Source organism: Oncorhynchus keta, chromosome 14 (genome assembly GCF_023373465.1).
Source record: "Oncorhynchus keta strain PuntledgeMale-10-30-2019 chromosome 14, Oket_V2, whole genome shotgun sequence".
Lineage (NCBI taxonomy): Eukaryota > Metazoa > Chordata > Actinopteri > Salmoniformes > Salmonidae > Oncorhynchus > Oncorhynchus keta.
In genome coordinates, this window is record NC_068434.1 from 39,415,671 (window position 1) to 39,440,583 (window position 24,913).

General features: G+C 44.2%; 1 protein-coding gene across 12 annotated transcripts in view; it reads left to right on the forward strand.

The window, feature by feature from the left end:
* Positions 1 to 744: 744 nt before the first annotated feature.
* LOC118393389 (beta-adducin-like) overlaps positions 745 to 24,913 on the forward strand; it is a 28,317-nt gene continuing 4,148 nt past the window's right edge. For 9 of the 12 annotated variants that reach the window (XM_052461741.1, XM_052461743.1, XM_035786030.2 and 6 more), the window contains exons 1-12: positions 745 to 1,172; positions 15,544 to 15,755; positions 16,726 to 16,873; positions 17,112 to 17,263; positions 19,909 to 19,989; positions 20,324 to 20,473; positions 20,721 to 20,864; positions 21,138 to 21,236; positions 21,547 to 21,723; positions 22,328 to 22,573; positions 24,332 to 24,439; positions 24,558 to 24,644. In XM_052461741.1, coding sequence (XP_052317701.1) covers positions 15,591 to 15,755; positions 16,726 to 16,873; positions 17,112 to 17,263; positions 19,909 to 19,989; positions 20,324 to 20,473; positions 20,721 to 20,864; positions 21,138 to 21,236; positions 21,547 to 21,723; positions 22,328 to 22,573; positions 24,332 to 24,439; positions 24,558 to 24,644 — 1,557 coding nt within the window. In that variant the 5' untranslated portion in view covers positions 745 to 1,172; positions 15,544 to 15,590. Of the gene's footprint in view, positions 1,173 to 3,601; positions 3,752 to 15,543; positions 15,756 to 16,725; positions 16,874 to 17,111; positions 17,264 to 19,908; positions 19,990 to 20,323; positions 20,474 to 20,720; positions 20,865 to 21,137; positions 21,237 to 21,546; positions 21,724 to 22,327; positions 22,574 to 24,331; positions 24,440 to 24,557; positions 24,645 to 24,913 lie in introns of those variants that run through there. The other 3 variants (XM_052461745.1, XM_052461746.1, XM_052461742.1) reach the window with 2 other exon arrangements.

Sequence of the window (24,913 nt, forward strand, 5' to 3'; positions counted from 1 at the left end):
TTGCGTTTGATCAATTTCGCACAAACAAAAAGGGCGTCTCAACATAGAGTTGAGAGTTAGAATAGTAGAATTTCAAAATGTGTTTATGCTTTAGCAGTTTTTCTCTTGTCTTCAGTCAGTGATAGTCACTCAATTGGCCATGTCAGCAAAAAACAACATGTAGATTGGTATATTAGTCTAGCAGCCAGCTATCTAAACTTGTGGTAATCATGGTCGAATAACCGCCCGGCCATTGATTTTGTTAGTCAGTCTGACTTCGATATCATATTAAAAACTGAAAAAAATCTTTCCACCCAATGGCAAAATGTGTAGAATTGCACGAAATGACCTGTAAAATTGCTAAATCTTCTCTCCACCCCATGACAAAATGTGTAGAATTGCAACAAACTTGTTTAAAACAGCAACATTTTCTCTACACCCCCTGGCAAAAATGTGTAGGATTGCATGAAATAATAATAATAATTAATGAAATTATCACCTATCAAAGTAAACAATACACATGCACTTCTAAATCTAATTTGACTGACTAATATAGTCATATTTGATTATTGACCGCCACCCCTACATACATATAGCTTCTGCCTCTAAATGCCAGGCCTATAGCTTCTGCCTCTAAATGCCATGCCTATGAAGAAGGGTAGGCCCAAATGGTCTTTGTTTGTTTTTCCTTTGAGTCCTTATTTTCAACCTCGAGCACAAGGTGGCGCCAGTTTGATGTAATTCGTGTTCACAGCTTCAATGTTTTTACAATATTACAATTCCAGGCCGCCATAGGACAAAAATAAAACTAACACCATTGGGGTGTGCACCATATTTACATTGAATTCCAAGGTGAAGTTTTCTCACAAAAAGTTATTTCAAATCAAATAAATTGCTGTAGAATTTTGTGGAGTGCAGGCGGTGTCGGATCGTGCAGAAGATATTTACGGAGGTCAGGGTGTTGGAGTGTGGGCAGGCTTAGCGATGGGCAGGTCCAGGCGCGCTCAACGATGAAAAACAACGGGGATATATACCAACGGCCACGGTAGAGGCAGACATAGCGGAATCACCAAGCACTGTAAACATTAGCGTTGCGTTTTAATTCCTGCAGATAGTGTTACTTGGGTTTTAATTCCTACGACAGAGGGTGTGACGCGCACCCACAAAGGACAAGGCGCGGAAAATGCACTGAGGTAAGCGCTCAACATAACTTAAGACACATGAATGTTTTTTTTCCTTTGATGTAAATTCGTTTTGAGTAATTTAACCTGTCAACATATTCGTGATAATCCATTTGCCGATACACACCTTTCATTTGGTGACATTGCTCCGCAATTAAATGTAAGCCTATACTATAATGTGTGATGCATGCTTGTCATAACACTGATGGGAGAATGACCAGTGATGTAGAAAATAAAACCATCTCCAACCTGAAATTAATAACATTTCTAATTCCCTATAATATAATTTCAAAAGCTTAGCTGATCCACCTTTTTCTCCCAGCTGTGCTGCCTACTATGGCCTACATTTTTATTGGTCTGCTAATCATCACCAGCAATCTGTTCTGCCGCAGCAGACATGGATGCCTATGATTTATGGACATTCTTCGTCAGAATAGTATAGCCTATCTATTATTTTCGATGTTAGAAATTCGTTTCTTTTGGCTTTAAACGTATTACATGGTGGTTCTGTTATATTCGAGTTGACATAGCCCATGCATGGCAGATGCTCTTATTTTCCAACGTCAACCCGCATAAAGGGAATTTGATTATGTCACGAGGAGGGACCGTCTTGCATGGGTGCGCCCTTTATTTGTAATTTTAGGGGATTGGTCATTTCGCTTTTTATTATGCAAATTGGGGCCTGTGTAGCCAGGCTATAATGGATTCTTGAGGACAAAAAGTGGCGTCTCCGCTCACCTCTTGGTAACACCACAACATAGCTCGGCCATCATTTTAGATCCTCCTGCCAGGCAGGGCTGAAACATCAGTCGCGCAGTGGGAGCTGATGTTGCAGCGCTGCTCGCCTGGTTGCTAGGCAGCCGTGCAGGGACCATGGGGTATCATATGAGGGATGCTGCTATGGAGGAACTGAACAAAATGGGGAGGCTAGGCCTATTTTTTAAGGAGTCACTTAAATCCACTTTCACCTCCCCAAAGCATTGCTCTCCTCAGATGATAATTTGTTTTGAACAGACCTAGTGGTTAGAAGCGTTGGGCCAGTAACCGAAAGGTTCCTGGATCAAATCCCCACGCTGACAAGATAAACGTCTGTCATTCTGCCCCTGAGCAAGGCAGTTAACCCACTGTTCCCCGGGCGCCGAAGACCTGGATGTCGATTACGGCAGCCCCGGTACCTCTCTGATTCAAAGGGGTTGGGTTAAATGCGGAAGACACGTTTCAGTTGAAGGCATTCAGTTGTACAACTGACTAGGTATCCCCCTTTCCCTTTCCTACGCTTTAGTAATCATAATCAAATTGGCTTCTTTCATGTACAGTGCACTCAGAAAGTATTCAGACCCCTTCACCTTTCCCACATTTTGTTACGTTACAGCCTTATTCTAAAATGGATTACATAAATATTTTACCACATCAATCGACACACACTACCCCATAAGGCCAGAGCAAAAACTGTTTTTTAGAAATCTTTGCAAATGTATTAAAAATAAAAAACAGAAATACCTTAAGTATTCAGACCCTTTGCTATTAAACTCAAAATTGAGCTCGGGTGCATCCTGTTTCCATTGATCTTCCCTGTTATTTTTCTACAACTTGATTGGTGTGGTGAATTAATTAATTGGACATGACTTGGAAAGGCACACACCTGTCTATATCATGTCACACAGTTGACAGTGCATGTCCGAGCAAAAACCAAGCAATGAGGTCCAAGGAATTGTCCGTGGAGTTCCGAGACAGGATTGAGACAGGTTTGACGGCACTTTGAGGTACCAGCGGATGTAAGGAGGGCTAAATAAATACATTTGATTTGATATTTCTCCCTCACAGTGGAGGGGTAGACTTTTATCTGTGGAGTAATGGGTGGGTGTATGTAGATAAGACAAGCACCCAGCATTTGTTCATGGCACAAGCCCTTTACACTCTGAGAGAAATCTGGTCTCTGGTGAACCAGCCACATCATGGAGACTGTTGAGGATTCGTTTCTAGGAACTCTGATAGTCTCAATGTATAATATGCCGGTGTATCTATCCTTAGTGGGACGCCACAGGTTACATTACTAAATGGAGTCTATTTCACTGCATCATCATTCATTAGTAGGTGAAACCGAAGTCCGTGTGCTTCTAACAATATAGCTCCACTGCCCTTAGTGGACTAGTGGTCCTATGCTCACAAACACACGTGACCACCTTCCTTGACAAACTACAAACCGATTGAACGACAGAAACATGTCTAATTCGACAGCTCCATTGGCGACATTTCAAGCCAGCTGTAGAGTGAGCTCATGGCATGTTCTTAACTCCATGGCATGAGCCTACATAGTTTCATGCAGCTATTCGCAATGAAATCGGTTCAATTGTAGCCTAAGTGTACAGATAAACTACACCCAAGCTTATGTGGAATATCTTTTATGTTCCAGATACGAATACTTATCATAAACATTATCGGTATGAAGTAAGTCAGAAAATCAATGATGTATGGAGACCTAACGGCTGAAGAGGAAGGGAGAAAAGATGCAGGAGAGAGGAGACAGTGGAGACATTGTTGTCTGGAGAGATGCACTGTCCCCATTTACCGAATCCAGGAAAGTGCTTAAGGTAGACAGACCCTTCCTGACCCTGCCCTTGGTTCAACTCCAGCTGTCTTTGTATCTTTTTAGACTACGTTTTATCTGGGCTCCATGTTCTGTTGAAAACACGTCATGAAAATGGATTCTCAAGTTCCCAGTTGTTCTGCTGAACTTTAAAGCTGCCTGTTTGTCTATTTTTCATAGATTTTCTATTGTTGAGTGTGCATTTTGATATTTCTTTCCAGTTAACATCCTTCATCCTCCCCAATGTGCTGTTCCAACCTTGGGAGTGCATGGCAGCCATTGGTTCAGAAGAATGCCCACTCATCATTGATTGTGTATCGTTCACAAGTTTGAGCATAATTGTCGATAACTATAAATGAAAACCACAATTACATCCTTTCAGAAGCCTTGCTCTCATCTCAGGGCATGTTTCGCCTGTTTAGATGCTGATAGTTTGACAGATTTTCTGCAACGTTTTTCCAGCATCCTGTCCAGTTTAGAAATCTACCCAGCTGATATAGCAGAACATGTAAATAAAAATAAAAGAGAGCCGCACACTCTAGGAGCTCAGATGCAAAATGTATTTACCAACGTTTCGACAGACAAGCTGTCTTCATCAGGGTATAATCACAAACACTGCGGGATGACTCGTTTATGTAGTGTCAAAAGACACAGGTGTCTGTAATCATGGCCAAGAGTGGCCTAATGTCATTGGTTAATTATCAAATATTAAAATGGCATACATAGAACAGCATACAAACAATCGTTCATAATTTCATAATTAATAAACATTATTTCAAAAACCCACTGACAATCAGGTGTTTCTATTACAAACAGTTTCGTTATATTTCAGTCTTCAGTGATGTAGAAAGTGTAATATTGGGATGCAAACTCAAAATCATATACATTTAAACTCTAATCTTTTTTTAAAGCCCATAACCATGTGTGTGAGGTCTGTACTTTTCTTTCAACGTATATTTGTTTAATACTACTAAGAAACATTCTGTATGACCCTGATTTAGCCCACTGCAGTAAAAAGTTAAGTAATCTGACTAAATAATGAGGACCGGAGCACAGAAGAGACGACTAATATTATACAAGGGTTAATTTAAAACGTTAACATCCCTACCAATAATGCTCAAGAGGAACTTTGATTAAAGCAATCCAACGCAATTTGGCCTGTTCATTTATGAAAGATGATCTCATTATTATGCATATAATTATGCTTGAATATCCAGGAAGATATCAACGCTGAGTTTCCTGTTATTTTTAGAACTTGAGATGAAAAGGGGGTTTATATCTAAAATGCCAATGACAAAGACACTGTATCTTCACCCAGATATATTTGTTTAAGTTAGCTAGGTAGTGACAACTGGCTGAGATGAAAGTGGGTTAGCATGGATAAACAAGACAGAATCAATGCTGACTTTTTCCAAAGTAGTTCCATAATTAGTTTGTATCCACTAACTGCACTTTCTCTCATTAACCTAATGAAAGCCTGGCCAGAGAAATCAATCTGGGACTACTCTCCTATTCACCTTCTCTTTCCTCTAACTGGTTCTCCAGCTCAGGAGATGCAGGAATCAGGAGAAAGGCCTGGCTGCCATATCAATCCAGTGAAAGAGGCCGGTGCATTTACACAGATCAATAAATATTTGCACACATGCACATTAAATGTGGTTTCCACATGCCCAGCGCCTAATTTGGACTGGCAGAGGCTCATCATATAACCAGCAGTCAGAGCTCCCAGGAAGAAACCGAGAGAGGAACCAGGCTGCGAGGGGTAGCCAGTCCTCTTCTGGCTGTGCCAGGTGGAGATTATAACAGAACATGGCAAAGATGTTCAAATGTTCATAGATTACCAGCAGGGTCCAATAATAATAATCACAGTGGTTGTAGAGGGTGCAAAAGGTAGGTCTTGAAAACAGTAGGTCTGAGAGAGAGAGAGAGAGAGAGAGAGAGAGAGAGAGAGAGAGAATATGTGTGTGAGAGAGAGAGAGAATATGTGTGTGAGAGAGAGAGAGAGAGAGAGAATGAAAGTGAAAGAGAGAGAGAGAGAATATGTGTGTGAGAATGAAAGTGAAAGAGAGAGAGAGAGAGAATATGTGTGTGAGAGAGAGAATGAAAGTGAAAGAGAGAGAGAGAATATGTGTGTGAGAATGAAAGTGAAAGAGAGAGAGAGAGAGAGAATATGTGTGAGAGAGAGAGAGAGAGAGAGAGAGAGAGAGAGAGAGAGAGAGAATATGTGTGTGAGAGAGAATGAAAGTGAAAGAGAGAGAGAGAGAGAGAGAGAGAATATGTGTGTGAGAGAGAGAGAGAGAGAGAGAGAGAATATGTGTGTGAGAGAGAGAATGAAAGTGAAAGAGAGAGAGAGAGAGAGAGAGAGAGAATGTGTGTGAGAGAGAGAATGAAAGAGAGAGAGAGAGAGAGAGAGAGAATATGTGTGTGAGAGAGAGAATGAAAGTGAAAGAGAGAGAGAGAGAATATGTGTGTGAGAGAGGGAATGAAAGTGAAAGAGAGAGAGAGAGAGAGAGAGAGAGAGAGAGAGAGAATATGTGTGTGAGAGAGAGAGAGAGAGAGAATGAAAGTGAAAGAGAGAGAGAGAGAATGTGTGTGAGAATGAAAGTGAAAGAGAGAGAGAGAGATATGTGTGTGAGAGAGAGAATGAAAGTGAAAGAGAGAGAGAGAATATGTGTGTGAGAATGAAAGTGAAAGAGAGAGAGAGAGAGAGAATATGTGTGAGAGAGAGAGAGAGAGAGAGAGAGAGAGAGAGAGAGAGAGAGAGAGAGAGAGAGAATATGTGTGTGAGAGAGAATGAAAGTGAAAGAGAGAGAGAGAGAGAGAGAGAATATGTGTGTGAGAGAGAGAGAGAGAGAGAGAGAGAGAGAGAGAGAGAATATGTGTGTGAGAGAGAGAATGAAAGTGAAAGAGAGAGAGAGAGAGAGAGAGAGATGTGTGTGAGAGAGAGAATGAAAGAGAGAGAGAGAGAGAGAGAGAGAGAGAGAGAATATGTGTGTGAGAGAGAGAATGAAAGTGAAAGAGAGAGAGAGAGAATATGTGTGTGAGAGAGGGAATGAAAGTGAAAGAGAGAGAGAGAGAGAGAGAGAGAGAGAGAGAGAGAGAGAGAGAATATGTGTGAGAGAGAGAGAGAGAGAGAGAGAGAGAGAGAGAGAGAGAGAGAGAGAGAGAGAGAGAGAGAGAGAGAGAGAGAGAGAGAGAGAGAGAGAGAGAGAGAGAGAGAGAGAGAGAGAGAGCATAGTAAAATTCACACAGGACACCGGATAAATACTCCAGATATAACAGACTGACCCTAGCCCCCCGACACAAACTATTGCAGCATGAATATTGGCGGCTGAGACATTAGTACCCCAGGTCATCTTAGGTTTCATTACATACAGTCGAGAAGAACTACTGAATATAAGATCAGCGTCAACTCACCATCAGTACGACCAAGAATATGTTTTCCGCGACGCGGATCCTGTGTTCTGCCTTACAAACAGGTCAACGGAATGGATCGCATGCGGCGACCCCCATAAAAAACGACTTCGTAAAAGAGGGAAACGTAGCGGCCTTCTGGTCAGACACGGGCACATCGCGCACCACTACCTAGCATTCTTCTTGCCAATGTCCAGTCTCTTGACAACAAGGTTGATGAAATCCGAGCAAGGGTAGCATTCCAGAGGGACATCAGAGACTGTAACGTCCTATGCTTCACCGAAACATGGCTCACTGGGAAGACGCTATCCGGGCGGTGCAGTCAACGGGTTTCTCCACGCATCGCGCCGACAGAAACAAACATCTTTCTGGTAAGAAGAGTGGCGGGGGCGTATGCCTCATGACTAACGAGACATGGTGTGATGAAAGAAACATACAGGAACTCAAATCCTTCTGTTCACCTGATTTAGAATTCCTCACAATCAAATGTAGACCGCATTATCTACCAAGAGAATTCTCTTCGATTATAATCACAGCCGTATATATCCCCCCCCACAGCCACAGCCACATTGATGGCTCTGAACGAACTTTATTTAACTCTTTGCAAACTGGAAACCATTTATCTGGAGGCTGCATCCATTGTAGCTGGGGATTTTTAACAAAGCTAATCTGAAAACAAGACTCCCTAAATTTTATCAGCATATCGATTGCGCAACCAGGGGTGGTAAAACCTTGGATCATTGTTACTCTAACTTCCGCGACGCATATAAGGCCCTGCCCCGCCCCCCTTTCGGAAAAGCTGACCACGACTCCATTTTGTTGATCCCTGCCTACAGACAGAAACTTAAAAAAGAGGCTCCCACGCTGAGGTCTGTCCAACGCTGGTCCGACCAAGCTGACTCCACACTCCAAGACGGCTTCCATCACGTGGACTGGGACATGTTTCGTATTGCGTCAGATAAAAATATTGACGAATACGCTGATTCGGTGTGCGAGTTCATTAGAACATGCGTTGAAGATGTCGTTCCCATAGCAACGATAAAAACATTCCCTAACCAGAAACCGTGGATTGATGGCAGCATTCGCGTGAAACTGAAAGCGCGAACCACTGCTTTTAATCAGGGCAAGGTGTCTGGTAACATGACCGAATATAAACAATGCAGCTATTCCCTCCGCAAGGCTATTAAACAAGCTAAGCGTCAGTACAGAGACAAAGTAGAATCTCAATTCAACGGCTCAGACACAAGAGGCATGTGGCAGGGTCTACAGTCAATCACGGACTACAAGAAGAAACCCAGCCCAGTCACGGACCATGTCTTGCTCCCAGGCAGACTAAATAACTTTTTGCCCGCTTTGAGGACATTACAGTGCCACTGACACGGTCTGCAACGAAAACATGCGGTCTCTCCTTCACTGCAGCCGAGGTGAGTAAGACATTTAAACGTGTTAACCCTCGCAAGGCTGCAGGCCCAGACGGCATCCCCAGCCGCGCTCTCAGAGCATGTGCAGACCAGCTGGCCGGTGTGTTTACGGACATATTCAATCAATCCCTATACCAGTCTGCTGTTCCCACATGCTTCAAGAGGGCCACCATTGTTCCTGTTCCCAAGAAAGCTAAGGTAACTGAGCTAAACGACTACCGCCCAGTAGCACTCACTTCCGTCATCATGAAGTGCTTTGAGAGACTAGTCAAGGACCATATCACCTCCACCTTACCTGACACCCTAGACCCACTCCAATTTGCTTACCGCCCAAATAGGTCCACAGACGACGCAATCTCAACCACACTGCACACTGCCCTAACCCACCTGGACAAGAGGAATACCTATGTGAGAATGCTGTTCATCGACTACAGCTCGGCATTCAACACCATAGTACCCTCCAAGCTCGTCATCAAGCTCGAGACCCTGGGTCTCGACCCCGCCCTGTGCAACTGGGTACTGGACTTCCTGACGGGCCGCCCCAGGTGGTGAGGGTAGGCAACAACATCTCCTCCCCGCTGATCCTCAACACGGGGGCCCACAAGGATGCATTCTGAGCCCTCTCCTGTACTCCCTGTTCACCCACGACTGCGTGGCCACACACGCCTCCAACTCAATCATCAAGTTTGCGGACGACACAACAGTGGTAGGCTTGATTACCAACAACGACGAGACGGCCTACAGAGAGGAGGTGAGGGCCCTCGGAGTGTGGTGTCAGGAAAATAACCTCACACTCAACGTCAACAAAACTAAGGAGATGATTGTGGACTTCAGGAAACAGCAGAGGGAACACCCCCTCTCCACATCGATGGAACAGTAGTGGAGAGGGTAGCAAGTTTTAAGTTCCTCGGCATACACATCACAGACAAACTGAATTGGTCCACTCACACTGACAGCGTCGTGAAGAAGCGCAGCAGCGCCTCTTCAACCTCAGGAGGCTGAAGAAATTCGGCTTGTCACCAAAAGCACTCACAAACTTCTACAGATGCACAATCGAGAGCATCCTGGCGGGCTGTATCACCGCCTGGTACGGCAACTGCTCCGCCCTCAACCGTAAGGCTCTCCAGAGGGTAGTGAGGTCTGCACAACGCATCACCGGGGCAAACTACCTGCCCTCCAGGACACCTACACCACCCGATGTTACAGGAAGGCCATAAAGATCATCAAGGACATCAACCACCCGAGCCACTGCCTGTTCACCCTGCTATCATCCAGAAGGCGAGGTCAGTACAGGTGCATCAAAGCTGGGACCGAGAGACTGAAAAACAGCTTATATCTCAAGGCCATCAGACTGTTAAACAGCCACCACTAACATTGAGTGGCTGCTGCCAACACACTGTCATTGACACTGACCCAACTCCAGCCACTTTAATAATGGGAATTGATGGGAAATTATGTAAATATATCACTAGCCACTTTAAACAATGCTACCTTATATAATGTTACTTACCCTACATTATTCATCTCATATGCATACGTATATACTGTACTCTATATCATTGACTGCATCCTTATGTAATACATGTATCACTAGCCACTTTAACTATGCCACTTTGTTTACTTTGTCTACATACGCATCTCATATGTATATACTGTACTCGATACCATCTACTGTATGCTGCCCTGTACCATCACTCATTCATATATCCTTATGTACATATTCTTTATCCCCTTACACTGTGTATAAGACAGTAGTTTTGGAATTGTTAGTTAGATTACTTGTTGGTTATCACTGCATTGTCGGAACTAGAAGCACAAGCATTTCGCTACACTCGCATTAACATCTGCTAACCATGTGTATGTGACAAATAACATTTGATTTGATTTGATTTGATTTGAGGGGTCAGGAGACACTGTGGCCCAGTCCGACAATACCCACGGACAAGGCCAAACAGTCAGGATATAACCCCACCCACTTTGCCAAAGCACAGCCCCCACACCACTAGAGGGATATCTTCAACCACTAACTTACCATCCTGAGACAAGGCCGAGTATAGCCCACGAAGATCTCCCCCAAGGCAGAAACACAAGGGGGATGCCAACCCGGACAGGAAGATCATGTTGGTGACTCAACCCACTCAAGTGACATACCCCTCCTAGGGACGGCATGGAAGATCACCAGTAAGCCAGTGACTCAGCCCCTGTAATAGGGTTTGAGGCAGAGAATCCCAGTGGAGAGAGGGGAACCGGCCAGGCAGAGACAGCAATGGCGGTTCGTTGCTCCAGTGCCTTTCTGTTCACCTTCACACTTCTGGGCCAGACTACACTCAATCATAGGACCCACTGAAGAGATGAGTCTTCAATAAAGACTTAAAGGTTGAGACTGAGTCTGTGTCTCACATGGATAGGCAGACCATTCCATAAAAATGGAGCTCTATAGGAGAAAGCCCTGCCTCCAGCTGTTTGCTTAGAAATTCCAGGGACAGTAAGGAGGCCTGCATCTTGTGACCATAGCGTATGTGTAGGTATGTACGGCAGGACCAAATTGGAAAGATAGGTAGGAGCAAGCTCGTGTAATGCTTTGTAGGTTAGCAGTAAAACCTGGAAATCAGCCCTTGCCTTAACAGAAAGCCAGTGTAGAGAGGCTAGCACTGGAGTAATATGATCACATTTTGGGGTTCTAGTCAAGATTCTAGCAGCCGTGTTTAGCACTAACTTAAGTTTATTTTGTGCTTTATCCAAGGTAGCCGGAAAGTAGAGCATTGCAGTAGTCTAACCTAGAAGTGACAAAAGCATGGATACATTTTTCTGCATCATTTTTGGGCAGAAATTTCTGATTTTTGAATGTTATGTAGATGGAAAAAAGCTATCCTTGAAACAGTATTGATATGTTCGTCAAAAGAGAGATCAGGGTCCAGAGTAACGCAGAGGTCCTTCACAGTTTTATTTGAGACGACTGTAAAACCATCAAGATTAATTGTCAGCGTCAACAGAAGATCTCTTTGTTTCTTGGGACCTAGAACTAGCATCTCTGTTTTGTCCAAGTTTAAAAGTAGAACATTTGTCGCAATCCACTTCCTTATGTCTGGAACACAGGCTTTCAGGGAGGGCAATTTTGGGGCTTCACCATGTTTCATCAAAATGCACAGCTGTGTGTCATCCGCATAGCAGTGAAAGTTAACATTATGTTTCCGAATGACATCACCTAGACGTAAAATATATAGTGAAAACAATAGTGGTCCTAAAACAGAGCCTTGAGGAACACTGAAATTTAAAATCATCTACAGACAAACTCATATCTTTCCGACAGATAAAATCTAAACCAGGCCAGAACTTGTCCGTGTAGACCAATTTGGGGTTCCAATCTTTCCAAATGAATGTGGTGATCGATGGTATCAAATGCAGCACTAAGGTCTAGGAGCACGAGGACAGATGCAGAGCCTCGGTCTGATGCCATTAAAAGGTAATTTACCACCTTCACAAGTGCAGTCTAAGTGCTATGATGGGGTCTAAAACCAGACTGAAGCATTTCGTATACATTGTTTGTCTTCAGGAAGGCAGCTTTTTCAAAACATTTTGAGAGGAATGAGAGATTTGATATAGGCCGATAGTTTTTTTTATATTTTCTCGGTCCAGGTTTGGCTTTTTCAAGAGAGGCTTTATTAATGCCACTTTTAGTGAGTTTGGTACACATCCGATGGATAGAGAGCCGTTTAATATGTTCAACATCGGAGGGCCAAACACAGGAAGCAGCTCTTTCAGTAGTTTAGTTGGAATAGGGTCCGTATGCAGCTTGAAGGTTTAGAGGCCATGATTATTTTCATCAATGTGTCAAGAGATATAGTATTAAAAACATTTGAGTGTCTCCCTTGATCCTAGGTCCTGGCAGTGTTGTGCGGACTCAAGACAACAGAGCGTTGGAGGAATACGCAGATTTAAAGAGGAGTCTGTCATTTGCTTTCTAATGATCATGATCTTTTCGTCAAATAGGTTCATGAATTTATCACTGCTGAAGTGAAAGAGGGAATGGATGGAAAGCTTAGGCAAATAAATAAGTAACCTGTATTAAAACTGATGAAAAATCAACCTGATTGGGGTGTTACAGTACACATAATTAAGATTTTTCTGTGATAGTGCACAATGCTTTCTGTGTACCAAGGTTAATTAAAGTTTGTACCACCACAGAAGAAATTCCTTCAAATGACAGGTTGTTGGCAGCAGTTCATCCATACTATTAGGCCTGGTGGTGGGAGTGACTTGGTATTTGGGAGTAGATTTAATGCATTAGGGAGGAGGAATTAAGAGTGCATTTAGATCAGCGGCGGTCAGTGCAGTTTAAGATGAGGGAGGGTGATTATTTTTTTATGAACATGGCCTTATTTCTATTACAGCAAATTGGATGGCTGTCATTCATATTCCATTCACCCAGTTCAATGTAACATTGATAGGTTTAGCCTACTACATGATGCTTCAATTTTCTCTATACCCATCATGAGGTTGCTACAACCTAGCCTATGAATGAAAGTTTACAACATAGATGCACACGTCGAGAGACAAATTTGAGGTGAAAGACAGTGACACAAGGACAGACAGTGACACATTCAATACTGCCTTTCACACTCTTGCCTGCATTTAGCTGATCTAGGGTGTAATCATTAGTCCTAAAGTTGCAAACAAGACTTTCTCGTGCAGGTATGTTTATCCCCGTTTCGCTCCGTTTGCTTCCATTTCAGAAACGTTTTTCAACAGAATACAACCTTGATCACACGTAAACACAGTTCACTCTCATAGCGTTCAAGTGTTGGATAGCCATAGCTTGCTAGCTAACATAGAATCCCTCGCTGTTTGAGCTGAGTGTAAGTAGGCTAAACTAGCTACCTGCATTAATTACCGAAGTAAGTAAAGTGGAAGAAATACAAGGACATCTCTCTCTCTCTCTCTCTCTCTCTTTCTCTCTCTCGCTCTCTCTCTCTCTTGCTTCTACACTTTTGAATAAAATGATTTGTTTAAAACTGTTCAACAATTGTCTTTCTCTCTCTTTGAGTCAACTACTCACCACATTTTATGCTCTGCAGTGCTAGCTAGCTATAGCTTATGCTTTCAGTACTAGATTAATTCTCCTTTGATTCGGTGGACAACATGCCAGTTCATGCTGCAGGAGCTCTGATAGGTTGGAGGATGTCCTCCAGAAGTTGTCATAGTTACCGTGTAATTCTATAGAAGGGGGTGAGAACCATGAGTCTTCTAGGTCAATGTACCCAGAGGAAGACGGATATGGATTCCATAGACGGAAGCTAGCTGTCCTCCAGCTACACCATGGTGCTTCCCTACAGAGTATTGTTGAGGCTACTGTAGACCTTCATTGTAAAACAGTGTGTTTTAATTAGTTATCTGGTGACGTGAATGTATTTAGTATAGTTTTAGCTAAAAAGGAAAACTTTTTAAATGTTTCACTATTTTATTTTTATGAAATTCACTGAGGAGGATGGTGATTCCGTTCCTCCTCTGAGGAGCCGCCACTGATTTAGATGGTAGTAGAATGTTTACAGATTATGGATCCAAACAGTTTGGGAGCTTGGGAAAATTTACCTCCACACATGACGCTTGGCATTCAGGCCAAAGAGTTCAATCTTGGTTTCATTAGACCAGAGAATCTTGTTTCTCATGGTCTGAGAGTCTTTAGGGGACATTTGGCAAACTCCAAGTGGGCTGTCAGGTGCCTTTTTACTGAGGAGTGGCTTCTGCCTGGCCACTCTACCATAAAGGCCTGATTGGTGGAGTGCAGCAGGGATGGTTATCCTTCTGGAAGGTTCTCCCATCTCCACAGAGGAACTCTAGAGCTATGTCAGTGACCATCGGTTCTAGGTCTACTCCCTGACCAAGGCCCTTCTCCCTGATTGCTCAATTTAGTCGGGCAGCCAGCTCCTTGAAGAGTCTTGGTGGTTCCAAACTTCTTCCATTAAGAATAATGGAAGCCACTGTGTTCTTGGGGATCTTCAATGCTGCAGAATTATTTTTGGTACCCTTCCCCACATCTGTGCCTCGACACAATCCTGTCTCGGAGCTCTACGGACAATTCCTTCGACAACATGGCTTGATTTTTGCTCTGATGTGCACTCTCAATTGTGAGATCTTATACAGACAGGTGTGTGCCTTTCCAAATCATGTCCAATCAATTGAATTTACCACAGGTGTAGTCCAAGTTGTAGAATCATCTCAAGGATAATAAATGGAAACAGGATGAACCTGAGATCAGTTTAGAGTCTCATAGCAAATGGTCTGAATACTTATGTAAATAAGGTATTTCTGTGTTTTATTTGTAAGAAATTTCTAAATACCTCAAATTATTTTATTTAAGCACTTTTAGAAAAAGGCTGTAATGTAACAAAATGTGGAAAAAGTTAAGTGGTCTGAAGGCACTGTGCATGTGGCTAATCAGAGTAGTTTCAGATAGCACAGGAGAGAGGGCGTGTTTGTGGTCTTATCTGCTGTTAGCAGAAATGTGTATGTTCACTGGGGGAGGGTTGGTTGTCTCTTTTTGAAAACCTTTACGGTAAGTCTTTACTGGTTCTCCCATTACTGGCCCTCTATGATTGAGTTGACTTCCTGCTGGCGGGCGTTGTAATGTTGCTGTCTGAGCTCTTACTGCTAATGCTGCATTTCTCCACTTCCTATTGGTTCCGCTAGCCAACATCCCACACAGGCTTTACTCTGTGGAATATCTCATCCCTGGTTTTGGGGTGGGAGGTAAACTCCTGTGTCTATGTTGAAAGTTGAGGCTTGGTACCTACAGTAGATTACAATAAAAACAAACAAAAAATACAGTCCATTTATGCACTTTATTTATTGTTGCATAAATTAAGAGTGTGTGCGTCACTAGCATGACTTAAAATTATATTTTCTAAATGTATATCTATCTATTTGAAACATAAATTCATTTATCTTCTTTTCCTCTTCCCAGCTCTCCCCACCCCACGTCCTGTGACACCCCCTTGTAAGCAGTAGAAGATGAGCACCACGCCCACCCCTAAGGGCACGCCTGTGCAGCAGAGTTCCAGCGATGGGGGCCCTAGTGATGGGGTCCTCGAGGCTCTTGTGTCTCCACAGCACTCTACACCTGGCTCCTCCGGGCCCCAACACAAGAAACGCGTCTCCAGCCTCCTGCAGAGCCCGGTGAGTAGAACACTGTATGTGTGTGTGTGTGTGTGTGTGTGTGTGTGTGTGTGTGTGTGTGTGTGTGTGTGTGTGTGTGTGTGTGTGTTCATGTGTGCGCGTCCAGTCTGTTTGGGTCTGTATGAGCGCACACACGTGTCTGTTTGTGCATATGCACATAACTTTTCAAGGAGCGGTTTTAAAAAGTCCCACTTCAGTTTTGCATTATGGACATCCCTTACTCACTCTACCCTGACCTCCCCCTCATCCCATCGTTCCACCCTTTCATGTACACCCTGTGTCCAATCTCTCTGCCATCCACTCTCCCTTCCCCCTCATTAGATCTCCAAAGATATGATTATCTCCACAGCTCAGATTTAATCTGCTCTGAATCACCACTTGACAGCTGCATACGGGAGCCTTTGCCATAGTGTGTGTGTGTGTGTGTGTGTGTGTGTGTGTGTGTGTGTGTGTGTGTGTGTGTGTGTGTGTGTGTGTGTGTGTGTGTGTGTGTGTGTGTGTGTGTGTGTGTGTGTGTGTGTGTGTGTGTGTGTGCGTGTGTGTGTGTGCATGTGCCGTGCCTGTGTGCACGTGTGTGTGTGGGAGGGACACAAAAAGGAGGCCTGGAGTTGTGAAGATAGGCAGTAGCAGCGGACAGTGCTAATGAATGACGAGAGAGAAATGCATTAGATGATGCGGTTTAAAAGCCTTTTATTGTGAACATTTGATGTGTCTGTCTGCTCTATGCAATATTTGTGAGTGTGTTTGGGTGAGTGTTTTAGCCCTCAGGCTAATTGTGTGTGCATTTTAGCAGCATGCAGACTAATAGTTGTGTGTGTGTGTGTGTGTGTGTGTGTGTGTGTGTGTGTGTGTGTGTGTGTGTGTGTGTGTGTGTGTGTGTGTGTGTGTGTGTGTGTGTGTGTGTGTGTGTGTGTGTGTGTGTGTGTGTGTGTGTGTGTGTGTGTGTGTGTGTGTGTGTGTGTGTGTGCAGTCGTTCCGTGAGGAGCTAGATGTTCTGATCCAGGAACAGATGAAGAAGGGAGGCAGCAGCTCCAACCTCTGGGCTCTGAGGCAGCTAGCTGATTACATGGCCTCTCATGGCTCACCTGCCGCCCTGTCCGCCTCCCCCTCCAGTACAGGTACACACGCGCATACATGTGCACGCACATACACACATTCACACACAAACATACTCATAGACATACTCCTGTTAAAATAGACGTCACCCAGACATTTAGCCAAATAGGGCAATTTTGCATTCGATTTCTAACATCAAGACACAGACAAATAACTCCCTGAATCGCCTCACCAACAGATTTAAAAAACACACACAAGGTAATGTTCAGTGATCTGCTATTGACATCTCTCTCTGTGTAGGCATGATGATGGTGACGCCCATCAACGACCTGCATGGCTTGGAGCCCAGCGGCATGGTGAAGGGAGAGAGGCTGATGCGTTGTAAACTGGCCAGTGTCCACCGCCTTCTGGACCTTTACGGCTGGGCCCAGCTCAGCCATACCTGCCTCACCGTGAGTAGACTTGCCTGGCTGACACTCTCTTTCTGTGTTTCTTTCTCTGCATCATTCTTTTGCTTCATTCTTTTAGAGCCCTATTTTGACAATGCAAAAAGCACTACTGTTCTAAGAGATGGTTTTAGTACCATCATTACCATTACAATGTCCATGAGTATGGCTGTTGCGGTGACCGTATTACCACCACACCGGCGGTCACGAGTCATGAAGGCAGTCAAATTCCACATGACCGTTTAGTGCCGGTAATTAGGCTTCTCAAAGCTCTGATGCTGCTGACGGTCATTAGTAGCCTACCAAACTTGCTAACTGCCTGGTACTCAGCACTCTATTGTCCCTCTAATCACTCTGACATCAACGCAAATGTAATCGAAGATCTAATCAAACACTTCATGAGAGCTCATGTTGCGGAACATTTCTATAGCCTATGTAATTGCGGGAGAAAACAGAGTGATGGCCGCTAATAAAAATAGGAGGATCCCATCAGCTTTCTATAGGCTAGGCCTACTACATGTATTTCTCAACTTTCCTAATATTAAGCACATTGCTTATCTTTACAACAGGAGTATAGCCTACCTGGCTGGCATGAAAATAAACCATGGGGAAAGCATCCTCCATTCGCTATTTAAGTGCATAGATGACATGTATTTATTCCCGCTGCCCCTGTTTCGATACAGGTGCATCATAATGGTCCATTCTATATCAAAACAAATTTCACACATATATTATTTAGTATATGTAAAGACAAGATTAAATCAAGAATAGTCTGATGGGTGACAATATTAGCCTATCACTTAGTATATATTATCAGTTGTGAATGTTGCCCAGCATAAGAAACAATGCCCTTTTTTTGCGACTTTTTCTAATCATAGTCACACACCTCATGTAGCCTATTCCATAGGCCTATATGTTTTAATAAGGTTTGTATCACAACTAAAGTGGCCAAATAACTTCTTAAAATTAAGGACATTAATCCACTATACAAGGTATGTAGAGCCTAACTGGCATACATAAGCAGCGTGTGAGTTTCATGTTTGGGGAAGATAATTTTCACCATAAAAAAATGCACCTTTTTTAATAAAAGCATTACATGCATAGTTGCATTTGCGGTTACTTTTGATAATGGTGTTTTCCTGCTAATGGAACATTTTCGCTTATAGCCTACTACCATGAGCTCATTGCTGCCCTTATAATGTGAAGAAATAGCCTGATAGTTTATCACTATTTTAAGATAAATGTTCTGATCTGCCACATTGCATAAAAATCGATCGCGTCCCACAACTGTCCCAGACTATGTTTGGAATATTTATTTCTTGCACACAATAGAATAGGTCGACTTTTGTACTATGGGGGATGGTAGATTGACATAGGCTAGTGCTTTTGCTCTTCGTTAGGCCTACTCATCTTGTTGGCTGACAAAAAGTAAATGTGGACAGATCTTCCAATATCTTCAATATGCACCTTGGAATTTGATAAGGATTGTGTGCAGTTGCATCCCTGATGTGTCTGTCTTCACTTGTAGCCTGTGCGAAAGACCCGATCATGTGATGGAGCATGCAGTACTCAGGGAGAAGGGCACAATAGCCACTAGCCGCAAAAGGCATGGATTTTTTTTAGGCCACACAAAAGGGATGCAGCCGTGAAATTCTAGGCATTATCAAGTGGTTGTCAAATTGTGAATGAGAGACTGATGCAGTGTGTACAGCCTGCACACAACACAAAGCAGAGCTCATGCCTTTTCAAGCAACTTTTTTCACATCATCATTAGAGTCGTATCATGCAGCCTTACAATGTATTAAAAATCAAAAACATAGCCCAATGTTTGTAGAACAACTAACATTACATTTATAACTCTAAATGAAGCAGATAGGAGTACGTATTTCTTTGTTAACCACTCAACACAGAATGCACACTCCCTCAAATCGTTTGGAGAAAATATTCTTTGTTTTATTCAGCTTTGTTCAATTGTATTCTTCATACTATAAAATAATGGTATGGAATTCTAAGCAAATCTTGTCTGCTAAATTAACTAGTGTAGCCCACAGCCATATGGTATAGCCAGATCAGGACCTAACATAAGGACAACTCAGACTATGCTATTCTGTTCTTCTCAAATAGACTACATTTTCTTCATATCATGCTTCTTTAGATCTGTCTAAAATAAATAATGGATTTATTGTGAAGGCTGTATGTGGTGTAGGCTATATTACATTGATTTATTAGACTTTCTCGAATGTAGTTGTTCCAAAGCTCTGCATCACCAGACCTATGCGTGGAAGCCAGGAGATGTTAAATGTGTTTATGTTAATGAACTGTCAATTACCGTGAGACCGACCAGTTATTTGCTTGACAATCACCGGCTGACCGCCACAGCCCTATCAATGAGAGTAAAATTGTATGCAGGTTTTGAAAGTTTGGAGCAGATACTTGACTATGCCGTTGTGTAACTCATTTTAAAAGGACAACATCTCAGTTTTTACCTTTACTTTCTCTCACTCTATCTTTGTTTTTTTGATGTTTTTAAAAAAAAACCTTTGGCCTTATTCTCGCTCTGTTTGTATTCTATCCATCCCTTCCTTTTCTCTATCCCTGTTCATAAAGTTTGGTATCTGACAGAGTTGTGTGTGTGTGTTGTCTCCTGTCAGCTGCGTGTCAGTAAGGAACAGGAGCACTTCCTGGTTCTGCCCAATGGCCTGGCCTATGGTGAGGTCACTGCCTCTAGCCTGGTGAGTTCACTACTAATTCTGCTCCACAGACATAAAGCGAACCTTTCTACTTGCTGTGGGTTATTATGTAAATAGCCTGATCCACATTTGAGTTTAGCTGCTAACGTAAACGGTACTTTTATACTGGCCGATACATGTAAGCACTAACTATTCAGTCATCTCACTGATGCTTAGTTTAACTTGCCCCTGTTATCACAGAACTCCTTCAACAAGGACTTAATAACAGTTGAACATTGTAATAACCAATACGCATTGCAATAAGCATTACACAAATATAAATGAATGTGACACTGAGCTCTAATGCTAGTGTTGCTCTGCGTTGTTGTCCTCCCAGGCGAAGGTGAATATCCTTGGGGAGGTGGTGGAGAGGGGCAGCACCACCCTGGGGGTAGACCTGGATTCCTTCAGCCTCCACTCAGCCATCTATTCTACCCGGCCAGACGTACGCTGTCTGGTGCACCTCCACACCCCCGCCATTGCTGCCGTGAGTCACACATACACTGGGGCCGTGCCTAGGGGACAGGGCACACTCAGAACTATCATTAACATATATTCACAAAGTCTCAAATGTTTTTTTTTTAATTAATAGAGTTTTAGGACTAGGTAGAACTAGAGATGATACTTTTTAGTATAAGATATAGACATTATTCACATTTAATGATGACCAGTGTTGAAAAAGCATGTCAAATCCTTCATTCCAGAATGTGACTTATAGTTGTCTGTGTGTGCAGGTGTCCGCCATGAAGTGTGGCCTGCTGCCACTGTCCCATGAGGCTCTGCTGGTGGGTGAGGTGGCGTCCTATGACTACAATGGGCTGATGGAGAACGAGGAGGACCGGGTGGAGCTTCAGAAGAGTCTCGGGCCCACCTGCAAGGTGAAAACATTATGGCAGTGCAAGGGTTAACGGAACAGGCTTGTGATTGTCCTGATACTGCTAATTTGCTGCTTGAGAAAAAAATGGCACCATAAATAGTGAAAACATTAGTTACTTTTACTCAATATATTTGTTAAACAATAACAATTGCAATGACAGGGCCGAAGAAAGAGGAGGAAATGAGAGATAATGAACAAAAATAAGAGTGTACTCTGAGGCAAAAGAGGGTTTTACTACGTTTTTTCTCTTGCTGAAGTCTATCTTTATTCCCAGGTGCTGTTGCTTCGAAACCATGGCATCGTGGCCCTGGGGGAGTCAGTGGAGGAGGCTTTCTACACCATCTACCACATACAGGCTGCCTGTCAGATCCAGGTACAGAGACACACGTACTGACATCGCTTCTGCTGCTCCCTCCCGCCAAATGCTTGAGGCACAACTCTGACAACCACACTGAGAGAGAGAAGGAGGACTCCCAGACTCATAGCTCAGTGACTGTGTGTGTGTGTGAGAGAGAAAGACAGAGGGAGAGGGAGAGAACTTCCAGACTCATAGCTCAATGTCTGTGTATGTGTGTGTATGAGAGAGAGTAACAGCACACACATACCTTGTATATGTACTGTAACTGTATGCTTGCCAAACACAAAGCATAACACACTGCTGCAATCCTGTGTTGTGCTGACAGGTGTCAGCATTGTGCAGTGCTGGAGGAGAGCAGAACCTGATCATGCTGGACCGCTCCACCCACAAACCCAATGCTGCAGGCACCGTGGGCTGGGCCGGATCCACCTTCGGCCCCCTGACCAAGAGTCGACTCGGGGAGCACGAGTTTGAGGCTCTCATGAGGACTCTGGATAACCTGGTGAGATCAAAAGACAGAAGCACATTTACAATGCTAGAAGTATTTTCAATTTAGTGGAACGAGTACTGCTTTACAATTGTCAATTGTCAATTTTGTGGAATGGGGAAAGTCATTATGGCAGGTAAAATGCTGTTTATGGCATGCCCTGCACTGGATCTTATCAAACAGGCCACGTGTGTCCCCCTGCACGAATCCATTAACATCCACCACACACAATACTGGATAAACAGTATATAGAATGTACAGAGACTAAGAGGGGCTCCAGACACAGGTCTTACCTACTTTAACCCTCCAGGATTTATTTTATTTTATTTGTACCTTTATTTAACCAGGCAAGTCAGTTAAGAACATATTCTTATTTTCAATGACGGCCTGGGAACAGTGGGTTAACTGCCTGTTCAGGGGCAGAACGACAGATTTGTACCTTGTCAGCTCGGGGGTTTGAACTCGCAACATTCCGGTTACTAGTCCAACGCTCTAACCACTAGGCTACGCTGCCACCCCCAGGATGTAGATCACATGGATCACTTTTACTCCTGGACATTGGACAATACATCAATCAGACAAAAACCTTCCTATAAACCTCCCTCTCCCCACCCTCCAGGGTTACCGTACCGGCTACGCCTACCGCTTCCCCGTGCTGCTGGAGCGCTCTCGGACACGGAGGGAGGTGGAGGTCCCTGCCACAGTCCACTCCTTCCAGTTTGAGGAAGAGGGAGTGCACCCGTTACCCCGCCAGCACCCCTACGCCCAGCGGCAGCAACTGGAGAAGACCCGCTGGCTCAACACCCCCAACTCCTACCTGAGGGTGAACCAAGACCAAGCCAGCCCCGGACACCAGCGCACCACAGTAAGTATCTGAGGGCCAGCAGTATCTGAGGGCCAGCCTCGGACACCAGTGCACCATAGTAAGTATCTGAGGGCCAGCCCCGGACACCAGTGCACCACAGTAAGTATCTGAAGGCCAGCCTCGGACACCAGTGCACCATAGTAAGTATCTGAGGGCCAGCCCCGGACACCAGTGCACCACAGTAAGTATCTGAGGGCCAGCCTCGGACACCAGTGCACCATAGTAAGTATCTGAGGGCCAGCCCCGGACACCAGTGCACCACAGTAAGTATCTGAGGTCCTGCCTCGGACACCAGTGCACCACAGTAAGTATCTGAGGGCCAGCCTCGGACACCAGTGTACCATAGTAAGTATCTGAGGGCCAGCCCCGGACACCAGCGCACCACAGTAAGTATCTGAGGGCCAGCCTCAGACACCAGCACACCACAATAAGTATCTGAGGGCCAGCCTCGGACACCAGCACACCACGGTAAGTATCTGAGGGCCAGCCCCGGACACCAGTGCACCACAGTAAGTATCTGAGGGCCAGCCTCGGACACCAGTGCACCATAGTAAGTATCTGAGGGCCAGCCCCGGACACCAGTGCACCACAGTAAGTATCTGAGGGCCAGCCTCGGACACCAGTGCACCACAGTAAGTATCTGAGGGCCAGCCTCGGACACCAGTGCACCATAGTAAGTATCTGAGGGCCAGCCCCGGACACCAGCGCACCACAGTAAGTATCTGAGGGCCAGCCTCGGACACCAGCACACCACAGTAAGTATCTGAGGGCCAGCCTCGGACACCAGCACACCACAGTAAGTATCTGAGGGCCAGCCTCGGACACCAGCACACCACAGTAAGTATCTGAGGGCCAGCCTCGGACACCAGCACACCACAGTAAGTATCTGAGGGCCAGCCTAGGACACCAGCACTCCACAGTAAGTATCTGAGGCCAATGTTCCCTCAACATTGTTGCTTTTATTTTAAATATCTATTATATTAGAATTTCCACTAATGCAATTGAATTGAACAGCCATTCAAGGCTATGTGTGTGTGTGGCTAATTAATGGATGCAGATGCAACCTTTATTTGTGTGCGTGAAAAGGTGTTTAAAACAGGGTGTTTGCTATAGTACCTCAGGGAGAGAGATTGTTAGAGAGTACTCCAGCAATGGAGTCCTTTCAGACAGAACAATACCAGCCAGGCAGAGACCTTCTTACATCAGGCAGGGGGAGGAGACTAGCTCTCACTCTCCCTTTCTCTCTCTCTCTCCTGTTCCTCCCAACCTCTCTTTCCCCTGTCCTCTGCATTGCAGGGGAAAGCCCAGTACTGGTGTTGATTACTGCAGTGCTATCTGCCCTCTGGTGGTGGAAAAGAAAGTCACTGCAGGGGTGTTTCTCTGTCTGAGAACACGTGATAATAATAACACTGCACTCAGAATGGCAACAACACTGTATAACACCTTGGTTTAAAATAATGGTTATTGCTGTGTCTTGATTCCAGTTAAACATGCATTCAGAGAGAAATGACCATGGTGCAAATATTCTTCACTGGATTCCATAGAATATTAGGAGGATGTCATTCGAGAAAGGCACATTGCCCAGCCCAATGCCTGTCTCTCGCTCACACACTGTCATATATAAGATCAACTTTGTCCCCAGAAACTGTCATTGAAAGCACAAACGTGTTGATGGGGCAAAAGCATTTGAAGCAATGTTTATGGCATGGGTGATGCAGCCGAACTCCTGACCCTCAACACTCATCTCTCTTTCTTCAGTGGCTGAAGACAGAGGAGATGCAACAAGGAGCCATCAAGATTGAGAACTCAAATCAGTTTGTTCCTCTTTTTACCAACCCTCAAGAGGTGCTGGAAACACGAAATAAGGTACGTCTGCCTTAACTGCTCCCAGTGAGCGATGACGTCACAGTATAGATGTATTACAGGGATCACATGGTTTGGTGTTGGGTTTTCAGCCTTTCGGGTTCTTGTTGTGTATCTCCAGATCCGGCAGCAGAACCGTCAGGACATGAAGACAGCAGGACCCCAGTCCCAAGTACTAGCCGGTGTCATAACGGACGGTAGTCCACTGGTAAGGCTCAAGTACTAGGTCTACAGTGATGTGCCTACTAGTGCTGGAGTATGTATGAATTCTTGCTTTTTACATTTTCATTTGATGTACGGTATTTCTGTCTTAGGTGTTAAACTGAGGCCCTATGGTCTTGTCGCAAGAGATGGGTTGTTTACCCTGTTGTCTTAGTTAAATACGATTCCTAACCCAGCTGCAGAAGCTACTTTGGCCACCTAACCATCCCCACTAATCATCCGTTCTCCCCTGTTTCTCATTGTAAAGTCCATTCA